The 27,954-nt window shown below is 41.4% G+C and overlaps 1 protein-coding gene across 2 annotated transcripts; it reads right to left on the bottom strand.

Moving 5' to 3' along the window:
• Window positions 1–41: 41 nt before the first annotated feature.
• pacsin1a (protein kinase C and casein kinase substrate in neurons 1a) lies at window positions 42–26,779 on the bottom strand. Of its 2 annotated transcripts, none has more exons than XM_058050774.2 (10): window positions 26,127–26,779; window positions 13,185–13,314; window positions 9,057–9,213; window positions 8,744–8,979; window positions 7,553–7,708; window positions 6,692–6,867; window positions 4,997–5,117; window positions 4,816–4,922; window positions 3,793–3,989; window positions 42–2,471 (listed from the first exon to the last, which is right to left on the bottom strand). In XM_058050774.2, the coding sequence occupies exons 2-10, from the start codon at window positions 13,242–13,244 to the stop codon at window positions 2,362–2,364; spliced, it is 1,320 nt and encodes a 439-aa protein (XP_057906757.2). In that variant the 5' UTR covers window positions 13,245–13,314; window positions 26,127–26,779; the 3' UTR covers window positions 42–2,361. The 2 variants fall into 2 exon arrangements, with proteins under 2 accessions (XP_057906757.2, XP_057906758.2); XM_058050775.2 differs by lacking the exon at window positions 26,127–26,779 and adding an exon at window positions 17,093–17,308.
• Window positions 26,780–27,954: the final 1,175 nt, after the last annotated feature.

Here is a 27,954-nt window from a genome sequence, read left to right as displayed (position 1 = left end):
TTATGTAATTACATATTTTAAAATTACACCCCCCAGTCAAATGACTTAAATTAATATTTAATTGCATCTCGAGTATGTAGGTGCTACCAATTCTTCTCCTCAACCTACAAAAGATGGTACACAGCCATACACACACAACACAAAACACACACAGACCACACTTTTTTCAAACACTTGTTTTTCCTTTCAAACCAGTTTTGCATTGCTGACACCATCACAACAAATCTGATTTGGGTTGGTCATCACTATCATCATTTTCATCTGTGATCATAATCATCTTTATGCATATTTAAATGAACGTCTTGTTACATCAAGATGAACAGGCACTACACCAGTTAGGAGATAAAAGTACATCACTAACTATGAACATACATCATCGACCACTAATATAGGGTTTCCACAACATCAGCTGTAGTCCCCATGTGTGTGCATAAGGAAGAGATCATCAACATTTAAAAAAAAAAAGCATTTACATGTACACCCCTTTACTGCCTCAACGTGGTTAGGTCTGGTTTTCAACTCAACACAGTTGTACAGTTACAACAGAATAATATAATCTTTAAATTACATCTTCATATACAAATCTGACCGCGTGTCTTAACGCTTTTATGATACACTGACCATCGCCATGGAATTCGTACAATATGATGTCTATTCATGTTTTCAATTGCTGTTATTTGAATGACATACATTTACATATATAACACTACATTTTATCTTAGTAGTCAATCATTTGTATTTTTTACTGTAACATTTATACAATGCATACACACTGATTATGATGATGATGACGCGCCCCCTCCCACTAAAATGACAATGTAACCAGGTCATGTGTGTCTTTGACTGTTGTGTGGGGTATTTGGATTGATACAAGTCCTTTTTGCTTTGCTGGACAACTGTACTCTTAAGACACAACTTGTGAGCTGGTGATGTGTTTTCCTCACACGGACACCTAAACCCGTCGAATCCAGACACAAGTGATTATTAGTCCTCGACTCCAGCACTTCGAAAAGGCATCATCGCCATCTGTTCATCATTGTAACAAAATTTAGAAGCAAACCCATTGCATGATAACACACAAATCAATGATATGATTTTCACTTCTAAAAAGCAAGGTGAACTCGGGCGGATAAATACACTGCAAACATCTAACATGCAGTGCATTACAAGTGACTGTAAATATAGTCCCTGTGTCATTTCCAGTGGTTATGAGGACCTGGAGTCATATGAGGTTATTGCATGGAGGGACAATGCAGTTGATGGTACTTAGATCATTCTTTGGCTCAGCATAGATACGGGCTACTAGTGCTTTTCTTCAAGGACGGCATTTTTTTTCCGAACAACATTGCCTCTTCTCACCTGAACGCTAGTACATTCATGTCCTGTTCACGAGGCCTTTGTTCTTCAGAGATGTGGAGCTCATCAACATGCCTCCATTGGCCCTCTCTGGAAGAAAATGCTGGCATAGGCATTGTTCCAAACCCTCCGTTTGCAACTTTGCTTGTCATTCATGTTAGTAGATGTGGATAAGAATGAAGTTGATGAATTGCATGATAAGAAATCAAACGTAAAATCAAGCTTGTCATCAAGCTTCCTCTTATGAGAACAGAAGCATGCGATGCTTTTAAAAGTGACTTCTGCATTTTGTAGTTGTAGCGTTGCATCAAGTTGTGGCCCCCCAACAAAGGGAATGATAGTTGCATAGCACATGCTGCTATGCACACTCAGAAACAGTTAAAACACATAACACTGCACACACACAGAATTAAAAGGTTGGACCAGAGCACTCAACTAAAAAAAAACAAAAAAAACAAACAAAAAAAAACAAACAAATGATATTGTTTGTGGTACTTTTAACACTACACAGCATTCCCGATGTATGAAGGATGACTGACCACGCACAGCGTTAAAAAAGCTACGCAAAAATGGCATTATACTGTATATACACAATGCAGGGTTAGAGAAGCTGGTCTTTCTCGAATGGGTATAACTGATTATATTTGCTTCCCATTTGCACAACCGACTGCGGTAAATAAGCTGTATCGTAGGTTAAGTACAGCTACACAGAGAAGCCGTATGCGCCTGCACTGTACTGTGTTATAGTTGACTGTGTATATACTGGGATAACTGCCGCTCTTGTTTGGAGATGTCCACCCACCCCCGGGGGGAACGGGATAAAATATACTATAGCGATGTATATTGTCTTTTAGGTTACTAAGTTTTGATGACTTGCTTGGCGCATCTGTTGGACAAAGGATGTGTTGCTCTTAAGTCTCTGGCTATGTGTGGTGCAATTGGACAAGACTGTTCAAGCTGCCTCCAGGAGCATGTCCATGTCCATGTCCATGTCCAGCCACTGGCCTAGATTGGCTCAACGTAATTGGCCGGGTACAGTCCCTCTCGGCCGTTGTCCAAACGACCTCGACACCAGCCTTGCTCATCTTCATCCTCCGTCTTGGTCAGCTCATCGCCTGTCAAGTCACAGGCAGGACGGTGAAAACAAAATGACATGCTTCATATTTGTAATGTCCGGGGTTTAATATTACTATTATTCATTTCTAGTGACTTGCAGTCACTGACAGAAAAATTCCATCCATCCAAAAAGGCAATCTATCCATTTTCTTCCCTTGACTGCACGTCACTGTTACCGTTCCTGGTTTGTACTACACAAACTACCAGTACTTTGATTATGTAACTCATGCCCACAACTAGAAAAGACAAAAGAATGTGATTCACCGAAATTATTCTATTATTTTCTAAAGCTCTAAATGAGAAAGCGGCAACAGTGTCTAATCCCTGAAAAAAAATGTAATTCGGAATTAATCAGATTTCAGAACAATACTCTCATCTGCTACATTATTGGATAACTGGTGCTTAGGCCTGTCATGATAACGGATATATCAATTTATCGAACGCTAAAAAAAACAACAAACAAAACAAAAACAGGTCAGTAATTATGAGCCTTAAATAAATTGTCTGTGTAAATGTCTGGAAAGTACATAGTTCATATACACATAGTAGTTGGTTAATATTCTGCATTATACGTTGGTAGTGTCTTGTCTGTTTTAACCACCTATTGTTGCTGTGTAGTACACCCCATCGCTAAATCATAGCAAATATAGTATGTCTGACATTTTTGTTCTTAAATGGTAACCACTTTTGTGACCTATAAATGTAGTTAGAATGTTGTATTCTCGCGTTAAACGATGCCAACGTATCAGATAATGAGTTTTACGTATTTGGAAGTGAGCCCTGAAAGAAGTTTGGGATGAGTCAAAACGATCGATTTCAAAAGGCGTGGTAAAATTGTTCTTTTGTGATGTCACAGAGGAGCGGGCTTCCTTATGGGCGTGGCTATAGGCCAAATCTGATCACTATGTATAATGAGTGTACTTGTATGTGTTGCCAGGTGTTTAGACACTAATGGCCGTGTATTGTCATTGACGATACAATACAATAAAATGGTGATATTTGGTGTTTTTGTTTGAAATAATGGCTTTTATAGTCATTTCCGTGCATCCCTGAGCTGATGCTGTTTACCAGTTTAGCAGCAAAAAACTGATGAGGGGCTTTTAGGAGCGAGGTCTAATTGAGAGCAGGCGCCTGTATTGTAATTTGTGGCCATTGTTGACTAAATTTCAGTCATTTTCTAAAGTGGAAGACACATTAGAAGAGAGATGAAGGCAATGTTAGGATTCTTTGACCACCTGTGGTACTTCATATAACAGCCATCCTGCTATAAAAGAAGCATCCGGAATAAAAGAACAGGTAAAGATCTTTAAATGTGTGTACCTGCTTTGAAGGAGAGTTCATCCTGCTCTTGGCCATCATAGTCATAGAGAGCTCGCACACGGACACCTTTCCCGGTGCTGGAATCATCTTCGAAAGAGTTCCCGTTACCGCCATTTTCGTTTCCAGAGTAAGCAGCAGGTTGCTCATCATCGGACCACTCGGTAGAGTACGCTTGGTTCTTCTCATAGCTGCTCACGCTGGATCAAGAAAGAATACAAACATTTAATCAATGTACAATTTTGAGGTAAACACTAAAACGACATCTTATAGAATTAAAGACAGCACATAGTTTTTCAGGGGCTGCACGGCGGTCGAGTGGTTAGCGCGCAGACCTCACAGCTAGGAGAACCTGGGTTCAATTCCACCCTTGGCCATCTCTGTGTGGAGTTTGCATGTTCTCCCCGTGCATTCATGGGTTTTCTCCGGGTACTCCGGTTTCCTCCCACATTCCAAAAACATGCTAGGTTAATTGCCGACTCCAAATTGTCCATAGGTATGAAAGTGAGTGTGAATGGTTGTTTGACTTCCTTTATTGTCATTGCACAATAACACAGCAGTGAAATTGCCAACAAAATGTCGTTGCCTGGCTCCCATATAATACCAGAGACAAAAAAAGATTAATAATCATAATAATGTGGGCTGCACGGTGGTTGAGTGGTTAGCGTGCAGACCTCACAGCTAGAAGACCTGGGTTCAATTCCACCCTTGGCCATCTCTGTATGGAGTTGAATTCCATCTCTGTTTGCATGTACCCCCCTGCATTTGTGGGTTTTCTCCGGGTACTCCGGTTTCCTCCCACATTCCAAAAACATGCTAGGTTAATTGGCGACTCCAAATTGTCCATAGGTATGAATGTGAGTGTGAATGGTTGTTTGTCTATATGTGCCCTGTGATTGGCTGGCCACCAGTCCAGGGTGTACCCTGCCTCTGGCCCGAAGACAGCTGGGATAGGCTCCAGCACCCCCGCGACCCTTGTGAGGATAAGTGGTTGAAAATGAATGAATGAAGTCAAAAGAAACTAACCTGCTCCGGTCACCAGGGGGAGCTACATGGTCAGTGCTTGGAGTGGGTGGGGCTCCATCTGGTTTCTTCTTTTTTGGGGGAGCACTTGCCTGCTCTGGGTTGTATTCCTGTTCAAAACACATTCAAGTGGATCAAAAAGGCAGAATATAAATTTATTATCCCTCATGCTGGAGTAATTTACCTCAAATGCGGGCCAGTTCATGTGCATTCCAGGCCCGTGGTTGTTGCTGAACCACTTCAGATCCTCTTGAGTGTTCGCTGCCAGGATGGTGCGCTCCAGTTCTCTGTATATTGTGGCATAGCTGAGGAGAGAGAAAAACGGAACAAATTGACACAAAGAATGCGCTAGAGGGGACTGGACGGCAATGCTGTCTAGTTTGGCAATAGAATTAACAGTTTAATTCAAGGTCTGGGATTGTGAGAGTTCTGATGTTGGGTCATGGCAACGCTGAACTGAAGCTTATTGGCCCTGAATAAAAATGACTCTAACCAGGAAATAACCTAGGTAGTTTTCTACTCATAACAGCTGAACACCCTAAAAATACAAGATCAGGGTGTACCCTTGGGGGTGTACAGCTTGGATAGGCTCCAGCATACCTGCGACCCTAGTGAGAATAAGCGGTATAGAAAATGTACGGATGGATGAATGTTTAAATTGAAGCATTACCTCAGCCACTTCACAATCATCACATAAAGAAAAGAACAAATTATTTTATGTTTGTTAGGTTAAATAAGACGAAAGAGTTGTTTGTCAGTTTTGTACCAAGCAAATTTATAACACTTAATTTCTACCACAAAACACAAAGCGATTACATTCTTGTACAAACAGAAATCTTGAATATTAATTGAAAGGACGATAAAATATGAACTCCATTAAAGTGCAAAAATCATCCAAATGGGATTGAATAATTGATGAACATGATTTATATCGGGATGAAAGTCAATCCTGAATTGCTCGGCATTGCATTGTTCAGTTCACGTCACTCCATGGCAGAGACTTCATTGGTTGGCTCATTCATTAATTAGTCATTATCATTAGTGAAATGATAAAAATACACGCTTGCTTGGCAAGATCAATTACTCATTAATGGACTATGGACAATGGCTTTCTTTTCTGTGTTCTTTGTCATACTCTTTGTCAAAAATGTGGCCCGGGGGCCATTTTTATTGGCTCGCGACACATTGCAGAAATCAAATTAAACTAAAAAAACCCTACAAAATGGGGATAGTAGAGCAAAAAGGCAACATGTAAATAAAATAAGCTGAAATGTTGATACTTTTTTTTTGAAGCAGCCTTTTATAAAAAAAGGGGTAGGATTTAATAAGCTTTGCTTCTTCTTACTCCCTTTGGACATGTGGAACTGTGAACTGATTATGGGATGCACTCAATTGTAATCTGATGCATGTTCAAATGAAATAAAACCATTACCATTACCATTGTTGCCAGCCTAATACACCCCTATGCAATAATCAAAGCTTGGTTTTAAATATAGAGAAGATAAAGTGTTTTTTTTTAGCCTTTTTACAATGTTAACAAATACATTAATATATGTATAAGCAGCCCTCCACATTCTTTGGGGGAGGGGTTTGGACACCCCTAAACAGATTGCATATACAGTAGCTGATGTCGTGCTTTTTTCCTAGCGTTCGCATTGGGGTCAGAGTGGTAATTGTCGTAAGAAAGAAACATTAAGAATGAACTGAACTACATGCAAGACCTTAAATGAGGTAAGTGGGTCCTAATTTCCACCTTTGCACACAACAATTTGGAGCAACCTATTTATAACATGCAAAGAGAAAGAAGAGCTGTTTCAGCCCCTTGGCAGTTTTTTTTTTGAAGGTACTGGTCTTTTGGAATAATTTTGACATGACTCACCTTTGGTTCTCAGTGAGGTTGAGGTGGCGTTTGATGTCCAGCAAGGCCTCCTTCAAGAAGGTCAGCCTCTTGACCTCATGCTGCTGGCACTGGTCAAACACCTGCTCCATGCTCTCCATGTAAGGGGGCGCACATTTGTTGAGCTCCTCCAGAGACTTCTCATACTTTTCTTTAGCCTGAGAAAGAAATGCCAACACAAACGTCAGGTTTTTGTGGACAAATAGAAATAATATCAGGCAGGAAGAGACTTCACTACATTGTGCATTGCTTTCAGCACCTTGGTGTGTTTATTCCATAGAACATGGGTGGAGGCGGGGTTGGTAGCATACACACAGAGTGCAGAAGAGTGTAACGTAGTAAATATTAAATTATTCATTCATTCATTTTCAACTGCTTATCCTCACGAGGGTGGCGGGGCATGCTGGAGCCTATCCCAGCTGTCTTCGGGCGAGAGGCAGGGTACACCCCGGACTGGCTGCCAGCCAATCACAGGGCACATATAGACAAACAACCATTCACACTCACATTCATACCTATGGACAATTTGGAGTCACTAATTAACCTAGCATGTTTTTGGAACGTGGGAGGAAGCCGGAGAAAACCCACGCATGCACGGGGGAGAACATGTAAACTCCACACAGATGGCCAAGGGTGGAATTGAACTCGGGTCTCCGAGCTGTGAGGCCTGCACGCAAACCACTCGATATTAAATTAGTAGGTTACAATATATTGTCATTAAATGTTGACTTTTTTCATTTTACTTCTCATGTCATTCTCATACACCCTTTATGGCAACAAATGGCCGTGATAGGAACCAGTATGTTGGAAATATTTAAATCTGTAAGTCGTTTTTTCCCCCACCTTCTGTACATCCTGTTTGCATTTGTCCACTTTCTCATGGAGTTTCTTCTGCTGGTCTGGCGTCACAGAAGCTTCGGTCTTGCCATTGGCCTCTCGAGTGGCAGCCAGTTTTTCCTCCTTGCACGCCATGTGGTATGCTTTCTTAGCCGTCTCCATCTGCAAGTCCAAACACAGGCTTTTGTCACAATTGCACACACAATGTGATATGACGGCAAGATGCAGCACTATCACTGTTATTGGTTAGAATAGTATTGTGTAATATATATTGCCAAGCTTTAAATAGATACATTCATTTTCTACAACTCAATGGTGAGCATGAGCCTATCCCAACTGACTTTGGTTGTGAGGCACGATACGCACTGGACTCAGCGTCTCAGGTCACATATAAACAACCGACTAATCACAGTCACATTCAAGGACATGAACAATTTACAGTCTCCAATTAACCTAAAATGCATTTTCTTTTATGGGAGGAAACAGCAGGAATTGGAGAAAATCCAAGCAAGCACAGGAGAGAGAGATCAGAGCTGAAATTAAAAATCAGGATATGAAGCAGACTAAAAGCTAAAAGCTAAAAGCGTACACCACCATGCTGCCTAAGAAGACAGACCGAAAGAAACCATCAGCATCCTTTCAAGAGATATCTGCGGCAGCTTTGGGCGGCGTTTGGATGTGCTGAAATGACAGGTGACTACAAACTAAGCCTCTAAGATATTAGTGTGGATGTTGACAGGATGTTGATTGAATGCTTCTAACACTGGCTTCCTGTCAGGCTGGCACTATGTTGTTTACGGTTCTATTTCTGATCGCTAATGGCGCTCCAGTCAGATTAAGCCAAAGATTCATCCACATATTTTCTATGCCGCTTATCCTAACGAGGGTCACGGGTATGATGGAACCTATCCCAGCTGTCGTTGAGCGGTGGTACGCCTTGTACAGGTTGCCAATAGCACAGCACATATACATACATAAACAATAATAAACTTATGGATAATTAACCTAACATGCATGTTTTTGGAATGTGGGAGGAAACCGGATTATCCGGAGAAAACATGCAAACATGCAAAGAGAATCGAGAATCAAACTCAGATCTTCTCGATCTCCTGATTGTGTGACCTTCATCCAAACCACTCAACCACCGTGTGGTCTATCAAGCCAAAGATGCACACATCCTAATTAACATCCTCTCACCTCCTTGAGCTTTTTCGCCCAGGGTTTCTGAGCCTTCTTAAATCCTTCTTCTGCCTCCTTTGCCTCCTTGAAGCCTCCAATCATTTGTTTGTGATAGGCCTCCTTCTGCCAGTTCTTCACTTTCTCCACATCCTCATTCAGCAGGTTGTTCTTGACATCTTGATGCAGCTCGCTCACCTTTTCTGCCTCGGTCATGACAGCCAGCCAGGCTCTCTCCACAGAGCCGTATTGGGGGCCTGGCACAAAACATTCATCAATTTAGATTAAAACACACCAAAAATATTAATTTGATTTAATGTTTAATAAATTTGACCTTTCTCAATGAGTTGTCTCCATCTCTTTGACCAGGCGGTTAGCTGATCACCATAAGCTTTTTCTATCTTGGCCCGTTCCTGAAGGCAGCCCATGAGGTCATTGCAGAGTCGATGGCCATCATCAAATCTCTTGACTGCACGTTTGTAGTTGCCCACCTACGACAAAAAGTTACCGACAAAACATTTAGCACATGCTGCATAAGCATCTATATAATGACACTCATTAATAATCTTTATTGTGTGTTGTTATGCATCATAATACGTATGTCAAAACCTCCTGCTCCACTTCCCCGTGGCTTTGGGATACCCTTCCTGGTCCTCTGAGAATAGCAGACTACTACTGTAGCAGTAGTAGTAGTGGAACATACTATTAGTGCTATAGTTTACTTAATAAAAGCTAATAAAAAGTTTTGATTTGATAATTAATTTTTCACCTAAATACATACAATTCATTCATTCATTTTCTACTGCTTTTTCCTCACGAGGGTTGCGGGGTGCTGGAGCCTATCCCAGCTGCCTTCGGGCGAGAGGTGGGGTACACCCTGGACTGGTCGCCAGCCAAAAACAGGGCACATATAGACAAACAACCATTCACACAATTTGGAGTCGCTAATTAACCTAGCATGTTTTTGGAATGTGGGAGGGAACCGGAGTACCCGGAGAAAACCCACGCATGCACGGGGGAGAACATGCAAACTCCACACAGAGATGGCCGAGGGTGGAATCGAACCCTGGTCCTCCTAGCTGTGAGGTCTAACCACTCGACCGCCGTGCCGCCCTAAATACATACGAGTGATTATTTTATACATTTTTATTCCAACATTGCTGGACGTCCTTAAAAAGCAGCGTCAGGCAGCGTGGCTCCGCCTCCTCTGTGCCTGCAGGGGTGTGTGAGCTCATGCAGCAGGATGGAGGAGGGGGGAAAAAAAATAGTGAAGGGAGGGGAAGCTCGTGCCTTTGCATGTGTAGTTATGCAATGACATGGGCTTGTGTTAGCGTGTGTGTGCGTTACTGGGATCGTGCGCACACTAATCCCTCTGAGTGGTATAGAGCAGGCAGACAGATTTGAAGGGATAGACATAAAGATGAGGCAGAAATGCATAGAAAACGCAGGCTCTTTATGTGTGTGTGTGTCAAATGCATAAAGCCACATCCGGGTCTCATGAAGAAGAAGCCTAAATGCACTGACTACAGAGCTGTCCTGTAATTGGCTGAGGCTTCAGCATCCATGTACCATCATGGTTTGAGAGGAAAAGAGGTGCTACAGTGAGAGAGACAGGTGTGTGTGAACATGTGTGTTCCAAACAACAACATACAAGTCAAACCCTGTACTTGTAAATACTGAGAATAAAGTGTTTTCGCACCACTTGTCTACAGATAGACCAAGCAGGTGCACGTGATAAAAGAGTCCTCAGAGACATGATGACTGAGCTCTTTGTATCGCCGTGACACAAAGAAGACTCTGTACGCAGAGAATTCATTAACACTAATTTGCCGGGTTTTAAAGTGCTTTCTCACACATGCAATGCATCGCATCACACTTGAGCATGATTAGGCATGATTTAGAAGACGAGGTAGAGCAGGGGTCTTTAATAGGCGGTCCGTGGGCCACATCTGGCACACCAAAGCTTTTCATTTGGCACACCAAACATCACCCAAGTAAACCAGTCAAGACTAAAGGCTGGGTTATACTTTCCATGGGAACTAGAGATTGTGTGTGACTTTATACTTTGTGCGACGTCTGCTTCCAAAATGCAGGGGGGTAATGTACCAGATACCAAACTAGAGCGACTTCCAACATGTCAGTCGACTGCTTGAAGAAGAAGAGTTGTGTATTCATTTGCTGCTGCGACACCAATTGTCCTTTCAATTGGTGTGCTGCAAACACAGCTCATCATTCTTTCTACCACCAAATAGTTCATAGTTCTCACAAAGTACTTCGAAGTTATGTTAATTTTTTTAGATGAGAAGTGAGAATGAAAGACTGACCTTGTTTTTCAAACAAAACTATGACATCCATCACCACCTAAAACCGATCACTGTCTCCAATTATATGTTTCCTAGTGGAACTGTAGAACAACAATTCGATTTTCTGACCTATAAATGTAGTTAGAATGTTGTATTTTTGTGTTAAATGATGCCAAAGTTTCAGATAATGAGGTTTGCGCATTTGGAAGTGAGCCCTGAAAAAAGTTTGGGATGGCTCAAAACACTTGCAAACCGCCGAGTTGTGATGTCACAGAGGGGCGGACTTCCTTATATGGTTCATAGTTAGGACGCACTTTGGGTGTGTGACCAATCACAGTGGAGTGGGCATGCCCAGGGGCCGTGGGTGGAAAAAACAGAATACATCATATATTAAAAGCGCAAATCAAAGGAAATAGGAATAGGTGCAGATTCTGCAAGAAGTAGAAAGTTTTCTGTGTGAGTTATTATGTGTCGCTGCTCTATAGAAGACCACAATAATAATAGGTCCCGTTTAAATTACTGCTGCCTCATACAACAGTATTTAACAGTATTTCTGCACTTCAGCTGCGAGGATCTCCCGCCATTTATTTCCGCGTGTCTCCATCCCTGTAATGTGAAAAATGTGGAGATGCACGGACCAGAAATTTTCCGCATGAAAGGGGAAACTCAAGGGGGCGTGGGTGTGAAAATGACGTTATGTGTCCGCACCGAGCCGCACAAACCTTGCGGATACAGAAAGCAGAAAACTAGAGAAGTGCTCGTTTATGCAGTACTTCTTCTGCTCTGAAGGGGACAACAGCGAGGCGTATGCATATGCAGCAGTCGAAGAAGATGGCTGAGTTGCCCCAAGCTGAGCACAGGGAGCATGCACAACTACGGCACAGCCCAGGGTGACAGACACGAGTGACGAGTGACGAGACAGAGTGAGAATAAGTGGTAGTATATGGGGAAAATAAAGAAAAAGTATAATCAAGAGAGAGCACTGGACTGGATTCATCCTCAGGTGGGAGATGAAGGTGTTCTGCAAATTCTGCAAGTGTGAGATACGAGCTCACCATGCAGATTTAATTTAGCACACAAATAACGAGAAGCACACAAAAAAACTGTCCATCTTTGTCTTTGATGTGGCTCACGGATATAGGCTAAATGAATAAGTGCACTTTGCAAATATCGTGATCAGCGCAGTGTGGTGCAGCGCCGCGCACCCACGCCTACATCCCTCCCACCATCGCAAGTGGGGAAGAGGGAGGAGAGAAGGCCTAAGAGGGTTTAACACAGCCAAGTGTAATCTTAACCAATTAAATGAACGCCTCTCATTGCCTTTAAATGCGCATCAAACGCTTACATTAAATAGTGGTTGCTGTCATTGTTTTTTCCATTGTGTCTGCACTGTGCACGCTGCACTTCACCTGCGCCGAGAATAGACCAGGTCAGAGCTGGCGAGCTTTCAGCGCACCTTTGTCGTGCTGTTTTGTCATGCGCCATCTCGGCGCAGTCCAGTCTACCAAATTAACAAATTGGCGACACACAGTGGTGCACTGGACCAAATTACCACCGCTTGGGCTGCGCCACGCTTCGCCACCTTGTGCTGCGCCACAAAATTAGAGCCCAGTCATATTGGAGATGCACAGTTTCAAAGCTTTTCTGTAATATCCAAAATGCATGTCTTTTTTGTCATCTAATCTTTTGGTATTAAGCTCTTCAAAGAATTTAAGTTATTATTAATTTGTGTTTAGTATAATGTTAGTGTTGCTTACGCATAATATCGTAATAAATATATCTTTATAGCGATTACAAGCAACCTCAATGTTGTGGGCTGCCAGTTGGGTTTGCAGCATTGCTTCTGAGGTTCGACACACTAAGACAGTTTGAACTTCTTCAAAGATCCTCAGGATTGGAACAAAAAAGTCAAGTCAAATCAAAATATTTGTTAATTAGTCACTATGATATTTATTTAGTCATTTTAAGATTAAATATTTTACATTCACTGCTGCTTATCTGATTAATGGTCAGGCATAAGCTGAAGCATATTCCAGATGACTTGAGGGGCAGAGGTCAATTGTTCAATGTGGTTAATTATAGCTCTTATTTTCACCTCTTCTGCATTGTATTATTCACAAGAAAATGGACTATAATGTTAATAGCTTGTGTGTTTGTACCTCCCAGAAGCTGTCCATGGTGTCGTCAGCACCTGCACATTCATCGTACGAGCCAGACATTTTCCTGGATGTTACAAAGCCCTCTCTCGACCAAACCTGTCCTCGTCAGTAATGCTTGGTTCCTCGTACACTGGAAGACAATAGGAGATGATTACACAACATGAAGGCAGATATTGTATATGACTATTAGCCCTAAAATCAACAAAGCAGGCCTTGCGTTCCAATGTGCTAATTAGTGAAAGGGGACTTTTTCTGTGAGATGTTCATAATAATTAGATTAAAAATAGCTTTGTCAGCCATGCATCCAGCTCAGTGCCCCAAGGAGCGAGAATGGCCATCTCATATCGGCGTGTCCTAGAAAGGACTGGCTGCCATTACACATGCATGACCCACACACTGCTAACTCTATTTGATTTTGTCCCATTATTCCATACTTCCTGTAAGAGAGGGCTCTATTGGTATAGTTGGTATATCTTACCTCATGCGATTAAAATCACAACCAGAAGTGCTCATTTGATAAGATGGTCATTTACCATCTGGACGCAGCATCAGGACCAACTGGGGCTTCACTATCTTGCCCAGGGATACCGTACTACCACGTGATCACACGAGGATCAAACCTGCAGCTTTCAGGTTGGGAGGCAACCACTCTATCGCCTGAATCATACTTGAAGCAGAATACCAAGTTGCTCTCGAAAATCTATCGATATAGGTCATGGGTCTCAAACACGCGGCCCACGGGCCAAATGTGGCCCGCAGGACACTAGTTTGAGGCCCCCGCCTTGATATAAAAGTTTAATGTTAGTGCGGCCCGCGCAAGTTTGATACGGATGCTGTATGGTATCATGTACCCAGAAAAAAATATTACGTTTGATTAATGTTCATGTTAAAGGTTAAATAACTGTTAATAGTTATCCTCCGTATCCGTGTGGAAGTGGTAAGTTTTTGGCTTTTTAAGTTTAAAGGAAATAACTTGGAGGCTACCGTTTAGGTCGCTAGCTCTCTAGTTTGCGAGTTAGCATGTGTCTCAAGACCCTGCAGTTGCGCAAAATGTTGTAAATAAAAAAAGTATAAATGTGACTATAGTCGTGTTTTCTCATGTCTACAGGGCTCTAATAATGCTTTGTTCATTTTAATCTGAAAAAAATAATTTGTCGACCCACCAACTAACTATATGTGGTTTCTTAAGTTTTTATTATTTGCCATTTTATTATTATTATATTTATTTATTACTGATTGATTGATTTTCTTTATTCTTGATTTGTTTATTTATTTTTCATCTTATTTTGTGTAGAAAAATAAAAAGTAAGATATTTTGTTTTATCAGAGCTTTTCTTGTAGAAAATCGGAACCAAAGCAAAGTTTATTAATTTTTCTGTTTTTAATAAATGCGTTTTTTTTTGTTTGTTTTTTGGAAAACCTGACCCTAGCTCCAGTGGCCCCCAGGTAAATTGAGTTTGAGACCCCTGGTATAGGTCATCGAAAATTGTTTACAGTATGTCATTGAATAAAGTGAATGTTAAAATATTGTCGTTTTGCACTTCTTAAATGAAGCATCCTGTGAATGTTGTAGAATCTTTAAATAAAATTTGACATGTCTTCGAATATGATTTAAAATCTTAGCAAGTAGCAAAGATGCCCTGGTGAACTGTGATGCAGCAAAACCCATTTTGCTTAGTTGAGTGATGCTTTTTATGCGGAAAACCTCTTCATTGCACTGTCCTTTGTAATGGCACTTTGTAGACAAGGCTCTTGCACTGATTTTGCTTTTCTATTGTTATTCAATACGGTAAACGATGTTCGGTTTTTTGGCATTCAGAGCTCAAGTTAAGCATTAATCTGTGACAAACAGATGAAGGGTGACTTGAGGCCTTTTCAGATTAAAAGCTGAATCTGCACTCTTGCTCAGGCTGCTGCTGCATCATGGTGAAGATCTTGTCCAAACACTGTCGTCCTTTTTCAACAGTATACTGTTCAAATATTGTTCTGACCTCTATTTCCTAACAAATAGCCATCTTTGCCAGGTGGAGAGGAAATTGTGCCTTTTAGTCAGCACCCTCCGTGCTTTCACTCTCATGGGCTTTTCATCAAAGTTTTAACAGGGAAGATTTGTGCCTGGAGTGACTGGTCCCAGTTTCACTGATTTGTCCTACTAGAGGCTTGTAATCAGCAGTCAGTCAAGGCTTTTATGGAACACGACTCAACAGCCGACATTTTACAGCTAGGATCCCAATGAAACACATATCGTGCCATTGGTTGCATCACTGTTTTTCAGACATGTTTTTATCTAATGTTCATTCACCAAAATAGATGATTTTGCGATCATCATATACTGTATCAAGTGTAGGTGCATGTAAATGTGCATAAGAAAAACCTAAAAAGCTAAGCAGGAGAGTATGTATGTATTGTTGCATGTTGTGAGTGTAGTTTTGTGAATATGCAGTTTACAAAAACAAAATTATAGGTGGAAATAGAAGTAAAACTGATTGCTTTGTTGCTAGTATCTAGTCCATTAGCACATGCAATGATAGTACATGAGAGTACAGCACAGTACTCACATTGCATGAAATGGAGTGCCTAAATAAAGTACTCAATGCGTTGCTGACTCACTGTTTGTGTTTTTTTATAGCACCTGGTAAATAACCCTCCATGGAGCCAAAGCAAATAGAAAGTGCCAGGAATTGGGTAAATAAGGTAAGAAATTCGATCTTGCCAAGATGAAGTCCGTATCAACATTAATTCATAATTTTGTACCATGATTTTTGAATTGACTCCAAATTGTCCATAGGTATGAATGTGAGTGTGAATGGTTGTTTGTCTATATGTGCCCTGTGATTGGCTGGCGACCGGTCCAAGGTGTAGCCCGCCTCTTGCCCAAAGATAGCTGGGATAGGCTCCAGCACACCCCGCGACCCTCGTGAGGAAAAGTGGTAGAAAATGAATGAATGAATAAATGATTTTTGAATTGGTTTTCTGCATGTAAAACTATAATTGTTCTCCATAAAATCAATTTATGGTAATGTTTTTGGTGTCTAAAATGGATTGAATTGGCTTTACATGATTACTTATGGCAAAAATTAAAATAAATAACAAAAAAAACATGCTATTACTGTATTAACTAAGCAACAGATATTTATTTATAGTTCAATAGAAAAATAAACTTGGTGAGATTGGTTTAAAGCCCTCCACTGAGTTCATATACATTCTTTAGTTACAAGCATGGAAAGTGTCCTCAAAAACCTTTTAAAAATGTCTCAGAAAGTATCAGAGAAAAGATAACTGCAAGCCCAGAGACATAATTAATGTTATCTTGTCACATCTCGTTATGACAACAAAGCCTAAAGCAGCCTGATAGTTAATCATCTGTAATCTCTGCACCCATCCAAAGGTAATGGCTAAGCCGCCTGTCCATCACTTCAGCCGTCCAATCAGCTCCTGCGTTTGTGATGTCAACACCTGGTAATGTCAAAGTGACTTAAGCCCTAAAATGATGCCACGATTCCAAAGCAAAGTGGCTTAAATAATACACATTGAACACTGTACTAGTCGGCATTACTCAACAATGCACAGTTTCATCCATCCAAGATGGCTGAAAAGGCCACATTGCACAGAGACAAGACACTGCTGGGAGTGTATATCCCAAGACATGAAAACAATAGTGGGCGGTGATGGAGGTGTACCGAAAAGGTTCTTACACTGTAGTTATTGAGGTCGATCCACCTGTAACCCTGTCAACACACCACATATCCCACAGGGTGTTCCCTGCTAAGAGACTGGCTACAGTGGACACAGATACCACTCAATATTCACCAATATCTACTATAAATGAAATATCATAATGTAGAAGACTAAAAAGTCAGCCAAAATGTGTTTATATGTAACTATTAATTTTCTGCATATTCACTTACCATCATTGGCTCCATTTGAAAAAAAAAGGAAAACAAATAAAAACAGTCGCTTAAAAATAAAGTAAATAAATAATGTGTGATTGTGTAATCCAAGGGATGAATGGTTTGAAATGCAAATAAATATTTATGGCGCCGCCCCTTGTTTCCAAGTAGAACCCGGCGAAGGACGGTGACTGTGACCAAACGAGCGTCTCAGAGGCTGAGGGATAATCCCGCAGTGTGTCACTTGAATAGCTTTAGAAGGGGGAGGGAACCCGAAGGCAAGAAGAGCAAAAGGGGCGGATAGGACGTGAGAGACAAAACAGAAATGGAAGGTCAACATGCAAATTAGCAATGGCAACAGGGCAGAGTCACCAAGGCAACTTCATTTGGGAATGGTAAATGTAGCGCTTACAGCACAAATACAACACTTTGTGCTCGTGGCTTTTGTTTTTTTCTGGTTTGTGGTAGTATATTTCCTTATTACAAGGAAGTACACAGACCCATGTAGTACACATTTGGAAGTGAGCCGTTTGGAATGCCTCTGAACGCTCAGTTTCAGAGAGTTTTTTCCAACACCGGCTCACTGTGATGTCACAGTGAAGTGTACTTTTTAATATGGGTGTGCTCGGGTATGACCAATCACAGCGGAGTGGTACATGCACCGTATTGCACTTGTTTTCCAAAACACAGTTTTGGAAATACAAGTAAATACAGCTGGAATAGGTGCAGATTATGGAAGATCTACAAAGCTTTCTGTGTGGGTTATCGTTATGGAAGATCTACAAAGCTTTCTGTGCGGGTTATTGTGTGTAGCTGCTCTATAAGAGTCCACAACTCAAAACAAAGGGCCGAAAATGACACTAACTAAGGTTCCGTTGTATAAGTAGCATCAGTGCTAAATTGATGTCTTCTGAAGATGCAAATTTTCAGACTATGAGAGGAAGCCAAAGAACCCAAGCACCAGCTGACACATTCTGAGTGTCTCGCAACAAGCCTCTTTTAGCACTCAATGGAAACCACAAACAAGTAAGCTTGTTAGAGTAAGAAGATTTCATAGAGATGAACTAACTTTAACCTGCTGCACATTAATACCCTTGACTGCTTCGACCACAGCAATTAAGAAGCTCAGATGGGGTCGTATGTAAAATGATAGCGTTGATCATAATGCGTCTGATAGGTGCAGCACACCCTGCAGGTCCACCGACAGCTCAAACAGGACACACAAGGGGAGAGACAGAGGGAGGTCTTTCATTGAGACATGGGCTCAGGGAGAGTGACCGAGACAAACAGTGTGCGACAGCAGCGTCTGGGTGGTGACAAGATGGAAAGACTGACATAGAGGTGGGCGACATGAGGGGAGGTGAAGCAGTGTGAAGCTGCTGCAATCTCAGGAAGGACGTGGACATGGCCAGATGCGCAAGAACACGGCGATGAGATTTGTCTCATGGTTGCATCCAGGAAACAGAGCTACCTGGTGCAGATTTTTCCATCATTATCATGGTCGGGAGAAACAGAGTGTACAATGGCATAAGCTGCCTGCCCTGGCCACACAAGGCGCATTAATGTCAGATACGCTACTGCAGTGATTTTCAACAACTGTGTGCCGTGAGGAATTATTCAATATCACTTTTTTTTTATTAATATGTATTAATAATTTTCTGCAAATATTATGTCATTGCTGCGTGTCATTGGTGTAAAAACTGGCAGAGCAATGTAATATTCATCCGTGTGGCAACACTAGCTGATTGCCTCGTTCCTCTAATAGACTTAGTGATGCACGTGAGAGGTAGTGGTGACATGTTGTAACAATGTTGTTTAAATTAGTATGCGGATCAAAAGTATCTGCTGTGGCGAGTCCGTAATCAGGAAAAAACTGAAAGAAGAAAATAATGTTGGTTACTGGTGTGCCGAAAAATGTTTCCAACGTAAAAAAACGTTTTTTTCAAAAAAGGTTGAAAAACACTACGCTACTGTATTCCGCTGTACGTCAATGGAGTAATGGCAGAACCAGAGCAGTTGCAGTACTTCTGCAAGGCACTGTATTTTAAATTAAACAATATTAACCCATTTGACAAAAACATGCATCATGGTTCATCATTCATGCGTCTTATCTCAAAAACGTGTTCACAAGAAAAATATTTCTGTGCACTGTATCACTAAACGCTGTATCAGTACAGGGAGGAAAAACTGTGGTTTCACACATTATTCCTCTGCACACTAAGATGGCGGTCTGTGTGAAGCAATGTCATCACCCCCCACACGTTTTTTATCTGCACGAAAAAATACACGGGAGCATCATAAAGCAAATGAGAAGTGCGCTCATAAAAATCTACAACAGAGGGATGTTACCAAACTACACAGAGAGAAAGAATGGGGAGTTTGCTTGGGTGCTGTTTGTCTGCTAGACACGGGATCCAAATGTGAAGTGACGTGTTCATGCAGACGGGGTAGAGGGGGGGGGGGGGGGGGTGTCTGCAGCAGAATATGAAGCTCTCCCAAAACTGCTAAATAAAATACTGGAACCACCCTATGCTAATTTTTGTTTTTGTTTTGCTGGAGGTTCAGTGTTAGTACTTGCAACCTCACACGACCATTTTACTGGATAAGCAGTTTAGCATATTAGCATGCTTGCTAGTTATCACCACAAATACCTAATATTGGCAGCTTCTGATGACGCTAATACCATTTATGTTTTCCTAGAAGTAAATCTAGGTATATCTAAGTATCGGATACCATTGCTTTCATTCAAAAGCCTCTTTCCTGTGTTACGTGGCAGTAAAGCCAATACAGGCCTCGTGTTACGAGAGTCATGGCTGATACAAAAAAAACATAAAAGGATGACTCAGCTACCTCATCCTGAACTCCTCCAGTGATGCTGCAGCAGAGTCAACGCTCTGCATCATTCTTCGTAGCCAGGGAGGGATTTTCCTCACGTCTTATCCTTGTTAAATTGGCTGTGTTTTAACATTTTTCTGTCTGAGTCAGCCACAACAAAAATATTACACATTTATATATAAAGAAAAAGGGACATTAATCACTAATATGATTCAATAACAAAAGATACATTAGAAAATACAGGCAAACCATGGTTCGGTTTTCGATACATTGTCTCGATTATTGTTGCACAAAGCAAACTGTTCTACTTTATTCTTTGGTACGGTGATAGCATTGCTTGTCTTGATAATGACAGAGGTGAAGTAGTAAATAAACAATATGATGCCGCTGGCTTTTTAGACGCTTTGCAAAGACAATGTCAGGCACATTAGCAATGAAGAAATCTGATTATGTAACCTCCATCACTGCACTGTAACAATACCTAACTGCACTCATAATCTACCGAGACTTGTATACTTTGGTCCATTTACATATACAGCAATCCCTTATTTATTGTGGTTAATTGGTTCCAGGCCTGACCGTGATAAGTGAATTTTCCATGAAGTAGTATTCCTTATTTATAGAGTTTTTTTTGTAGTTAGAGCATAGAAAAACTGTTTACAACATGTTTACGAAATGCGTTTTTTTTAACCTATAGACTCGTATTTCCAATACAGTACACATAATAAGAATAAATCATATTGTGTGTCACTAAAAATGTGTTCCCAAGGGGAGCTGAGTGAGGTCAGGGGCTCAGAGTAAAAGTACCCTGTGTTTTTATTAGCGATTTGATTAGCGATTAGTAACCCCCGAAAAGTTTCCTAATACTGTAACTTTTCATGTAGCCAACAGGCTGACCTTTGACCTCAAACAACATAGGTCTTTTCCCTTAAAATCTGTAAGGTTGATCTGACAAACCTAAAAAATGGTAGCGTATGTTAACATTGGATTATGCGACCTGCACTGACAGACCTGACAGATTGTAAACAGAAAACACATTCCAGGGATTGAACATCACTACCATTTGATAGATTATTAATAGGCATCTTTGGTTAACTATCTATACACACAAGTGCAACTCTGTTATGATTGCACCCAGCATCCCGCATGATGCTGCAGTGCTTATGTAACAATCAAGCCTTTTGCCACCAGGCTCCTAGTGACAGCGTGGGGGAGGCGAAAGGGAGTGGGGGAGACAGCATGGCGGCAAATAGAGACGGACAGAAGAATGGGATGAAAGAAAAACGTGATGGCGGGCTAATGAAGGAATGAGCTGTGGTGGAAGAGAGCAGTATACTGATGGGAGCCACAGGTGGAGTAGCTTTGTGACTAAACAAACAAAGCAACACAGTTTGTAAACGTTCAGCTCTTCAAACATATCAGCTCTTTGTATTCTTGTCATGAGGCCAACTGGTGCTTCCATGACTTCTGATTTTGTGGCTCTATGTACAATGCTTTACTACGGCGGTGAAGATTTTAGAGGAGTGAAGTGTGGGTGGGGGTGTTAGTACATTACCGATTTCAATTTCCTGAATATTGTTTGGTTGCATTCTGAGAATGAAATGTTTTTTATGCAAATTTTTAGTCATTCCATCAATTTGAAGTGCAGATTCCCCTGTTATCAAATATATTATCTATATATAAGGGGTAGAATTTGTGCACTAAATAACATTTCAGTCAAAACTACTATAGTTTTGTGAAATAATAAACAACAATGCCACCCTCGGCCATCTCTGTGTGGAGTTTTTTCCGGGTACTCCGGTTTCCTCCCACATTCCAAAAACATGCTAGTTTAATTGGCAACTCCAAGTTGTCCATAGGTATGAATGTGATTGTGAATGGTTGTTTGTCTATATGTGCCCTGTGATTGGCTGGCGACCAGTCCAGAGTGTACCCCGCCTCTCACCCGAAGACAGCTGGGACAGGCTCCAGCAACCCGCGCGACCATGGTGAGGAAAAGCGGTAGAAAATGAATGAATAAACAACAATGGCAAAATACACAGTGACTACTGACACATGCATTTATATCCTCATAACAATGCTGCTAATAAGGACCGACAACATTCCTAACAACTCACACAGAATTAGTGACCTTATTTACTGATCTAATTATAGAAATCACAGTTCCAAGTGTCTTGTGTAGCTTCTCAGTCATCCAGGTCATGGTAATGTAGAATCGGGGCAACTGGTCTCTTCTTGTTTGTTGAAGACTTCTTTAATTCTAATATTTTACATGTGAAGTTGCCATATTTATGTCCCTGGTGGGTGGTAGGGTTGTAGTAATTGTGGCCCAGCGTGGCTGGTGAACAACTGTCTTACATGACAATATATTGTTGGCAAAGCAACTCGTTTGCGGACACTCTACCCATAAATTGGACAATCTTCAGGGGGAGATGTTAAGTATAATGTGATTCAGACCTGCACTCCGCCCAGGCTCGAATCTCGCATCCACATACCCCTGTTAAATAAGAGTTAAGTGCAGCTCTTAAGGCATCAGGGAGGGAGGTTTACTTAACGTACTATAATTAAGTACTACGTTGATGCGACCGCTTCTTCAGACCCGTTGCGCTGCCTATCTGGAAATCGGTTTTGTGTAAGGAATTTCTTTTTTTTCAGTTGGGAATGAACTGCTGACTCTGGGCCTGAAGAAACTACTCTCCCGTATTGTGCCATGTATTTTGCTCAAGGGTTGCTTGGGTCTCTCCAATGTCACGGCCATTGCACTCCCCACTACACTGCACTGCACAAACAACATGGCTGAGTTTGATTATTGGAATTTTGTTCTTGGGGTGAAACAGCTTTTGTCTGAAAGTGTTAGTGGTTAGTTTAAAATAATTGAAGAGCCTTCTTGATGTGTGTCTAATCCGCTCTTTAATTGTCGATGGTGGGGGTCTTCTCCACTCTGTTCTTGTGTTCTAGAAGGTGATGGGAATCAAAGAGCAGGTACCGGTCTATGCGGGTAGATTTTCTGTAGAACTCAATATTGAGGCTTCCGTCCTTTGTTGCATGGACAATGCGTTATCTTTGAATCATGAATCGGATGTTTTTGTCCACAGAGTTGATGCCAACAAATCGACTTTGCAGGTTTTGCCCATAAACACGTGTCCTCAACATATCTTAACAAGTGCTGGGCCTATTTCTTCGTACCTAGTTCTCCAGTCTTTAGTGAGCTTGATTATGTCCTGAAGACTGATTTTGTTAGAACGATTGAAAAAGAATCCAGTCTACAGGACAACAGTCATATGTCATAAAAGTCATGTTCCAATACATTTGTTTACATTGAGAAATGAAAAAGGAGAGATGTTCACATACTCTATCATAGTCAATGTTTTATCATTCATAGTTCATATTCCGAGTGTTTTATTCAGTTAAAACAACTGTAACATTAAATTTTGTTATTTGATGTGGTCTGATGTTTAAAGGATACCTTCAATTGCGAATAGACTTTTTCCACCACCAGTCAGTGGTCGACCCGAGTTTTTTATACATGGGTAGTCCGGCAAAAAACTACCAGTTGCTCCTAACCACTTTTCAAGTAGTTCTCCAAGGACTTATTCATTTAAAGGGGACCTATAGAGCAGCTACACACAATAACCAGCACAGAAAGCTTTCTCGATCTTCCAGAATCTGCACCTATTCAGCTGTATTTCTTCCCAATGTATTTCTTTATTCAGCTGGCGCCTGCCAGTTTGTGTTTGTCAGTAAGTCACTAATTGTTGCAGAAACATTTATTATACACTACAACTTTCTACACCCTGTGTAATGTTTTTAATGTAAGGGTGACATCAATATTCTTGTTAACTGGATAATAAAATACATATAAATGTCATAACGGAGGCAATTGCAGTATCACTGCATCCTTTTTTGGGGGTCAAGCGTGCATGAGCTGGAAGGTGCTCGTCACTGCTGTTCTTCCATAGCGGAAAAGCCAGCATTTTTTGATAGCAGTAGCACAAGGACAAAGTCAAATGTATTCAAAATAGTTTTATGCTCTGATGAATGAAATCATTTCACTGCCAGGATACAGGACGATACACCCAAGCTCTGACTTTTGCAACAAAGTATCAGAACTTTTTCTGGAGAAGGATAGGCTCTTATCCTCTTAATAAACAACCTGCGTCTGGTCACCAAGAAGCGATATGTTCTTCCACGTGACTACACAGTTATCTGATGGAAAGCCGTTTGGATGGTGATTACATATCTACATATGCATATGCTGAATTAGATCATCAATCCTCTCTCTCCTCTCTCTCTGCATTAAAGACTAAATCAAGCAACTAAATAACAGTACTTGAATCGCTGCTGTTAATCCCTCATCAGTTGTTATGGTCAGTAAAGAAAGCCGTGGAGGGGGATTAAAAAACAAACCACCTAAACCAGAGTGGCAGCCATGTGTGAGCTTCACAAGCTGCAGTGGAAATTGCTCTGATAATGGAAAAAACAACTGCACAAATCATACCTGGGGATGTAACACAGGGGTGCCCATTATGTCGATGTTGCAATGGGCCGCTAGTGTGGGTCCACATTCCACGTTTGATAGCAAATGCTAACTGGATAAAAATCTGTGAACTGTATGTACAATGAACACAACGTAATCATACTACTCGGGTTGTGTATAGAACTCTTGAGGAATTAATTAAGGAATTAAGTCTTTACCGCCATATTGAATTGTTTAATTATGTCAACTATTTTGATGACCTGTAAAATTCAAAACTGTGAAAGTGAAATAGTTGAGGGGCAATGATAAAAGGTTGAGCGCATTGATGGTTAAACGCTGCTGGAAGCCAAGCATAAACAACATCCCAACAGTATGGAAAAAAGAAGGTATGAATTTGAACGAGAACAGCCTGAACTACGGATTCAACGTCAGGATGCAATGCAGATATTAATACTGTATATGGGATGACTTGATGATTCTTGGTGATTACTGGGTGAGTTCATAGGTCACAGATACAGTATTAGTGTAGCTCATTGCAATTCTCATAATAGTTCCCAATGGTTATTGAGCTTTGTGTAGCTAGCTAGCAAGCTACAGTAAAGGGATTGCTAATAAATAGCAAGTGCTCAATCATTCTTTCTCCTTGCAATAAAATTGAATTACCCTCCCTGATGGTATCATCATCGTCATCCCCTCCCTCTTGGGGGGCACCTTGGCTCTTGGCAGACGCCCACTCGGGCAAACAGAGCATTCAGCACGTCGGACAGCTCCGTAGCAAGCAACCTGTCCGTCACCCACTGCGTCACTCTGACAAATCTTGATGGGAAACAACACACATGAACCCCCCTCGGGCCAGCTATGCGTCTTCCTATAGGACACTGTGCATGATGTTCAAGCACCATGGTGAGCTGCTGAGATGCCCCAGCCCTTGAAACACAGCACCATGACATTATTTTCTACCAAAGGAATAAATATGGTTGCATGTGTGCATTTTTAGCCGATTTAAGAAACCTCATGCATCTATACTGTTGCTGGTTGGCCTAGGAGGCAGAAAGAAAAACAGTGACGCGTGTGATGGCTCTTCACTGAGCTGTGACTACCAATTACATAACGGCACACACTGAGAAATCCTCTAAAATATAGTAGAGAGAGATTCGAGGCTACTAGTAAATCACACTGATGGTAATAAGAGCTTTGCTTAGCGTATGTTTCACCTTATTTTTTTCCCATTTCATGCATGCAAAAGAAATGTATACATTTCCAGACATGGCCACCATCTCCATCTACGACAATAACATGGCAACAATCTTTGAGAACGCCAGTGAGCTACTAGTTATGCTTTTGGCTACACTGCTGCCACAGTGTGGTCCAAGATGCTCATTTGTGCATCCTTAAAAAAATACCACTATACTGTATTCCCTTTCATGACACTGGTGTAACATTAAATGACAATTAATTTTCACTAATAGAGCAAATTGTGCAACAATAACCCGCAGATGACGCACGATGCTTCCACTGAAAACAACGCCGTATAAAATGACGCATGCATAATTTAGAAGCTACAGCAGTGAAAGTGCATTACGGTCCCAGCACAGCGGTAAAAGGCATAGCTTCGACAAATTATGCCGTGAGATTTCTATTCAAGCTTCGCCATTTGCTTTGAAAGGATGCTAATTCATCCACTGTTGTGTGCGCCTACGTGCATCAAAAACAAAGCAAGAAAGTGGCGCACTTACTTACCAGATACACCTTGCAGCCGAGGTGCACCAGCGTCCAAGCCTAGCCTTGGCTGCAAATGATTCAGTTTTTTCCCCTTGCGGTGACAGAAGGTGACCCTGCGTCCTCCACAAGACTCTGCAGCCTGATCACGATGCACGCAGCAAGGGGGAGCTCCACAGCACAGGCGCGACGTGGGAGGATGGCCCCTCGGATTCCTTTCAATGGACCACACAAATTGGGGTGGAAACTCGGGGGAGGAAACTAATTATTAAAAAAAACAAAAAAACATTAAATTCCGAATGATTGTTTGTTTGTACGGATGTAACAGGACGTGGGGATGGGCCCCTTTATTTTAGCTGTTTAAACCATTCTTACGTTGATTTAGATATTTTTCCACAATTTACCGTATAGATAAAATGCAAGTTCCAATCACGAGGAGAGCCCCAAATGTGACTTCCACTTTCAGAGCCAATAGGAAAGCTGATGCAAAGAGGGGGCGTAACTTACGTGCTTGTCAATCATGTCCACATGTCACAGTGCTGCAAGCGGTGGTAAGGGATTGGAGGCGGGGGGGTTGGGGTTCTGTATCTGTATAAGCACTTGCTATATCAACACAAACGTTTTGTTCATCGTTGAACTCGGCTGAAATGTTGTAGTAAAATTTATAGATAAAATTATAAACATACGACGCCTATCGAGCCTAGGAGCCAGTGCATGCGTGACGTGTGTTATCTGTATGTGTAAGACGTAACTATGAGCAAACTACACGAATATACTGTCTATACGATACGGAAACATGCGGAAATATATATCTGTTTTACTTTAACCCATGTCATTTTCAATTCCCAAATTTATTTTATGACTTATTTTAATCAAAACAGAACCAGTTCATATACTGTATCTGACTAGTACTGTACCAGCTCCAAAAGACATGAAGGCAAATCCTGTTGTTTGGTGACATCTAGCGGCAATTAAAAGAAACTCTGGAAGTAGAAGATTGAACAGTTTTTTTAAGTTCATATGATACATTCCGGGCTGCACGGCGGTCGTGTGGTTAGCGCATACAACTCACAGTTAGGAGACCTGGGTTCAATTCCACCCTCAAAGTTTTAGAACTATAAAAGTTGTTTCATGCAAACACGGCAGCCGGAAGCCAATCATACTGTAAACTATGACATCGCTACTATGAATGATAATACAGTCTATGGACATGGCAGTGCTCGATGCATTTCGATGCAGTTCGATGGAACTGCACATTAAATGCTTTACACAAACCTTGCAATCCAGCCTACCTCCGTGTCTCCCAGTATGTTCCAAACAGCAGTTCAGAATACCTGATCTTTTTGGAGTTCCTCAAGGGAGTACTGCAGAGTGCAAACGATTACCACCGGGTGATGAGTTGGCTCCGATGGTGGGGGAGGTTGTTGGCGAGACCTGGGAGACCCGGTCTATTGGGAAGAGTCCCCTGCCAGAAGGAGTTTGAACTCTCACCTCCGGGAGAGCTTCAACCATGTTCCAAGAGAGGCAGTGGACATTGATTCCTAGCGGGCCATGTTATGTGCCTCCATTGTCGCCTGACAACACCTTGCCTTCCTTGCGAAACACACAAGTATCCACACGAGTATAAGTGTGGTGCGACGGCCATCTGTGGAATACAGCTCATTGCTGAAATAAAATAAACAAAAACCCAGCCAAGGTGGAAAATACAGTAAAAAGTGTTTCTCTGTACAAAAGAAAAACACAAAGCTCTGTCATTCTCACAAAAGAAACAAAGTCAACATTGCAAGTTGTTGTATTTTGAGTGCAAAATCCAAATATAATAATATTAGTTTTATTATAATATAGCCAC

Source organism: Doryrhamphus excisus, linkage group LG15 (genome assembly GCF_037039965.1).
Source record: "Doryrhamphus excisus strain RoL-2023G ecotype Guam linkage group LG15, RoL_Dexc_Guam_v1.1, whole genome shotgun sequence".
Lineage (NCBI taxonomy): Eukaryota > Metazoa > Chordata > Actinopteri > Syngnathiformes > Syngnathidae > Doryrhamphus > Doryrhamphus excisus.
Note: the sequence above shows the minus strand (reverse complement) of the source record. Positions and strands in the feature narration are given on the sequence as shown.

What these genes read in the sequence shown, in the direction of transcription:
- pacsin1a (XM_058050774.2), bottom strand. Translation starts at nt 13,244, where the DNA reads ATGTCTGGCTCGTACGATGAATGTGCAGGTGCTGACGACACCATGGAC. An exon ending in GAGACAACTCATTGAGAAAG is followed by an intron (nt 8,980 to 9,056) that starts GTCAAATTTATT and finishes GTTTTGTGCCAG; the next exon opens with GCCCCCAATACGGCTCTGTG. An exon ending in AACCTCACTGAGAACCAAAG is followed by an intron (nt 5,118 to 6,691) that starts GTGAGTCATGTC and finishes CTCTCTCCTCAG; the next exon opens with CTATGCCACAATATACAGAG.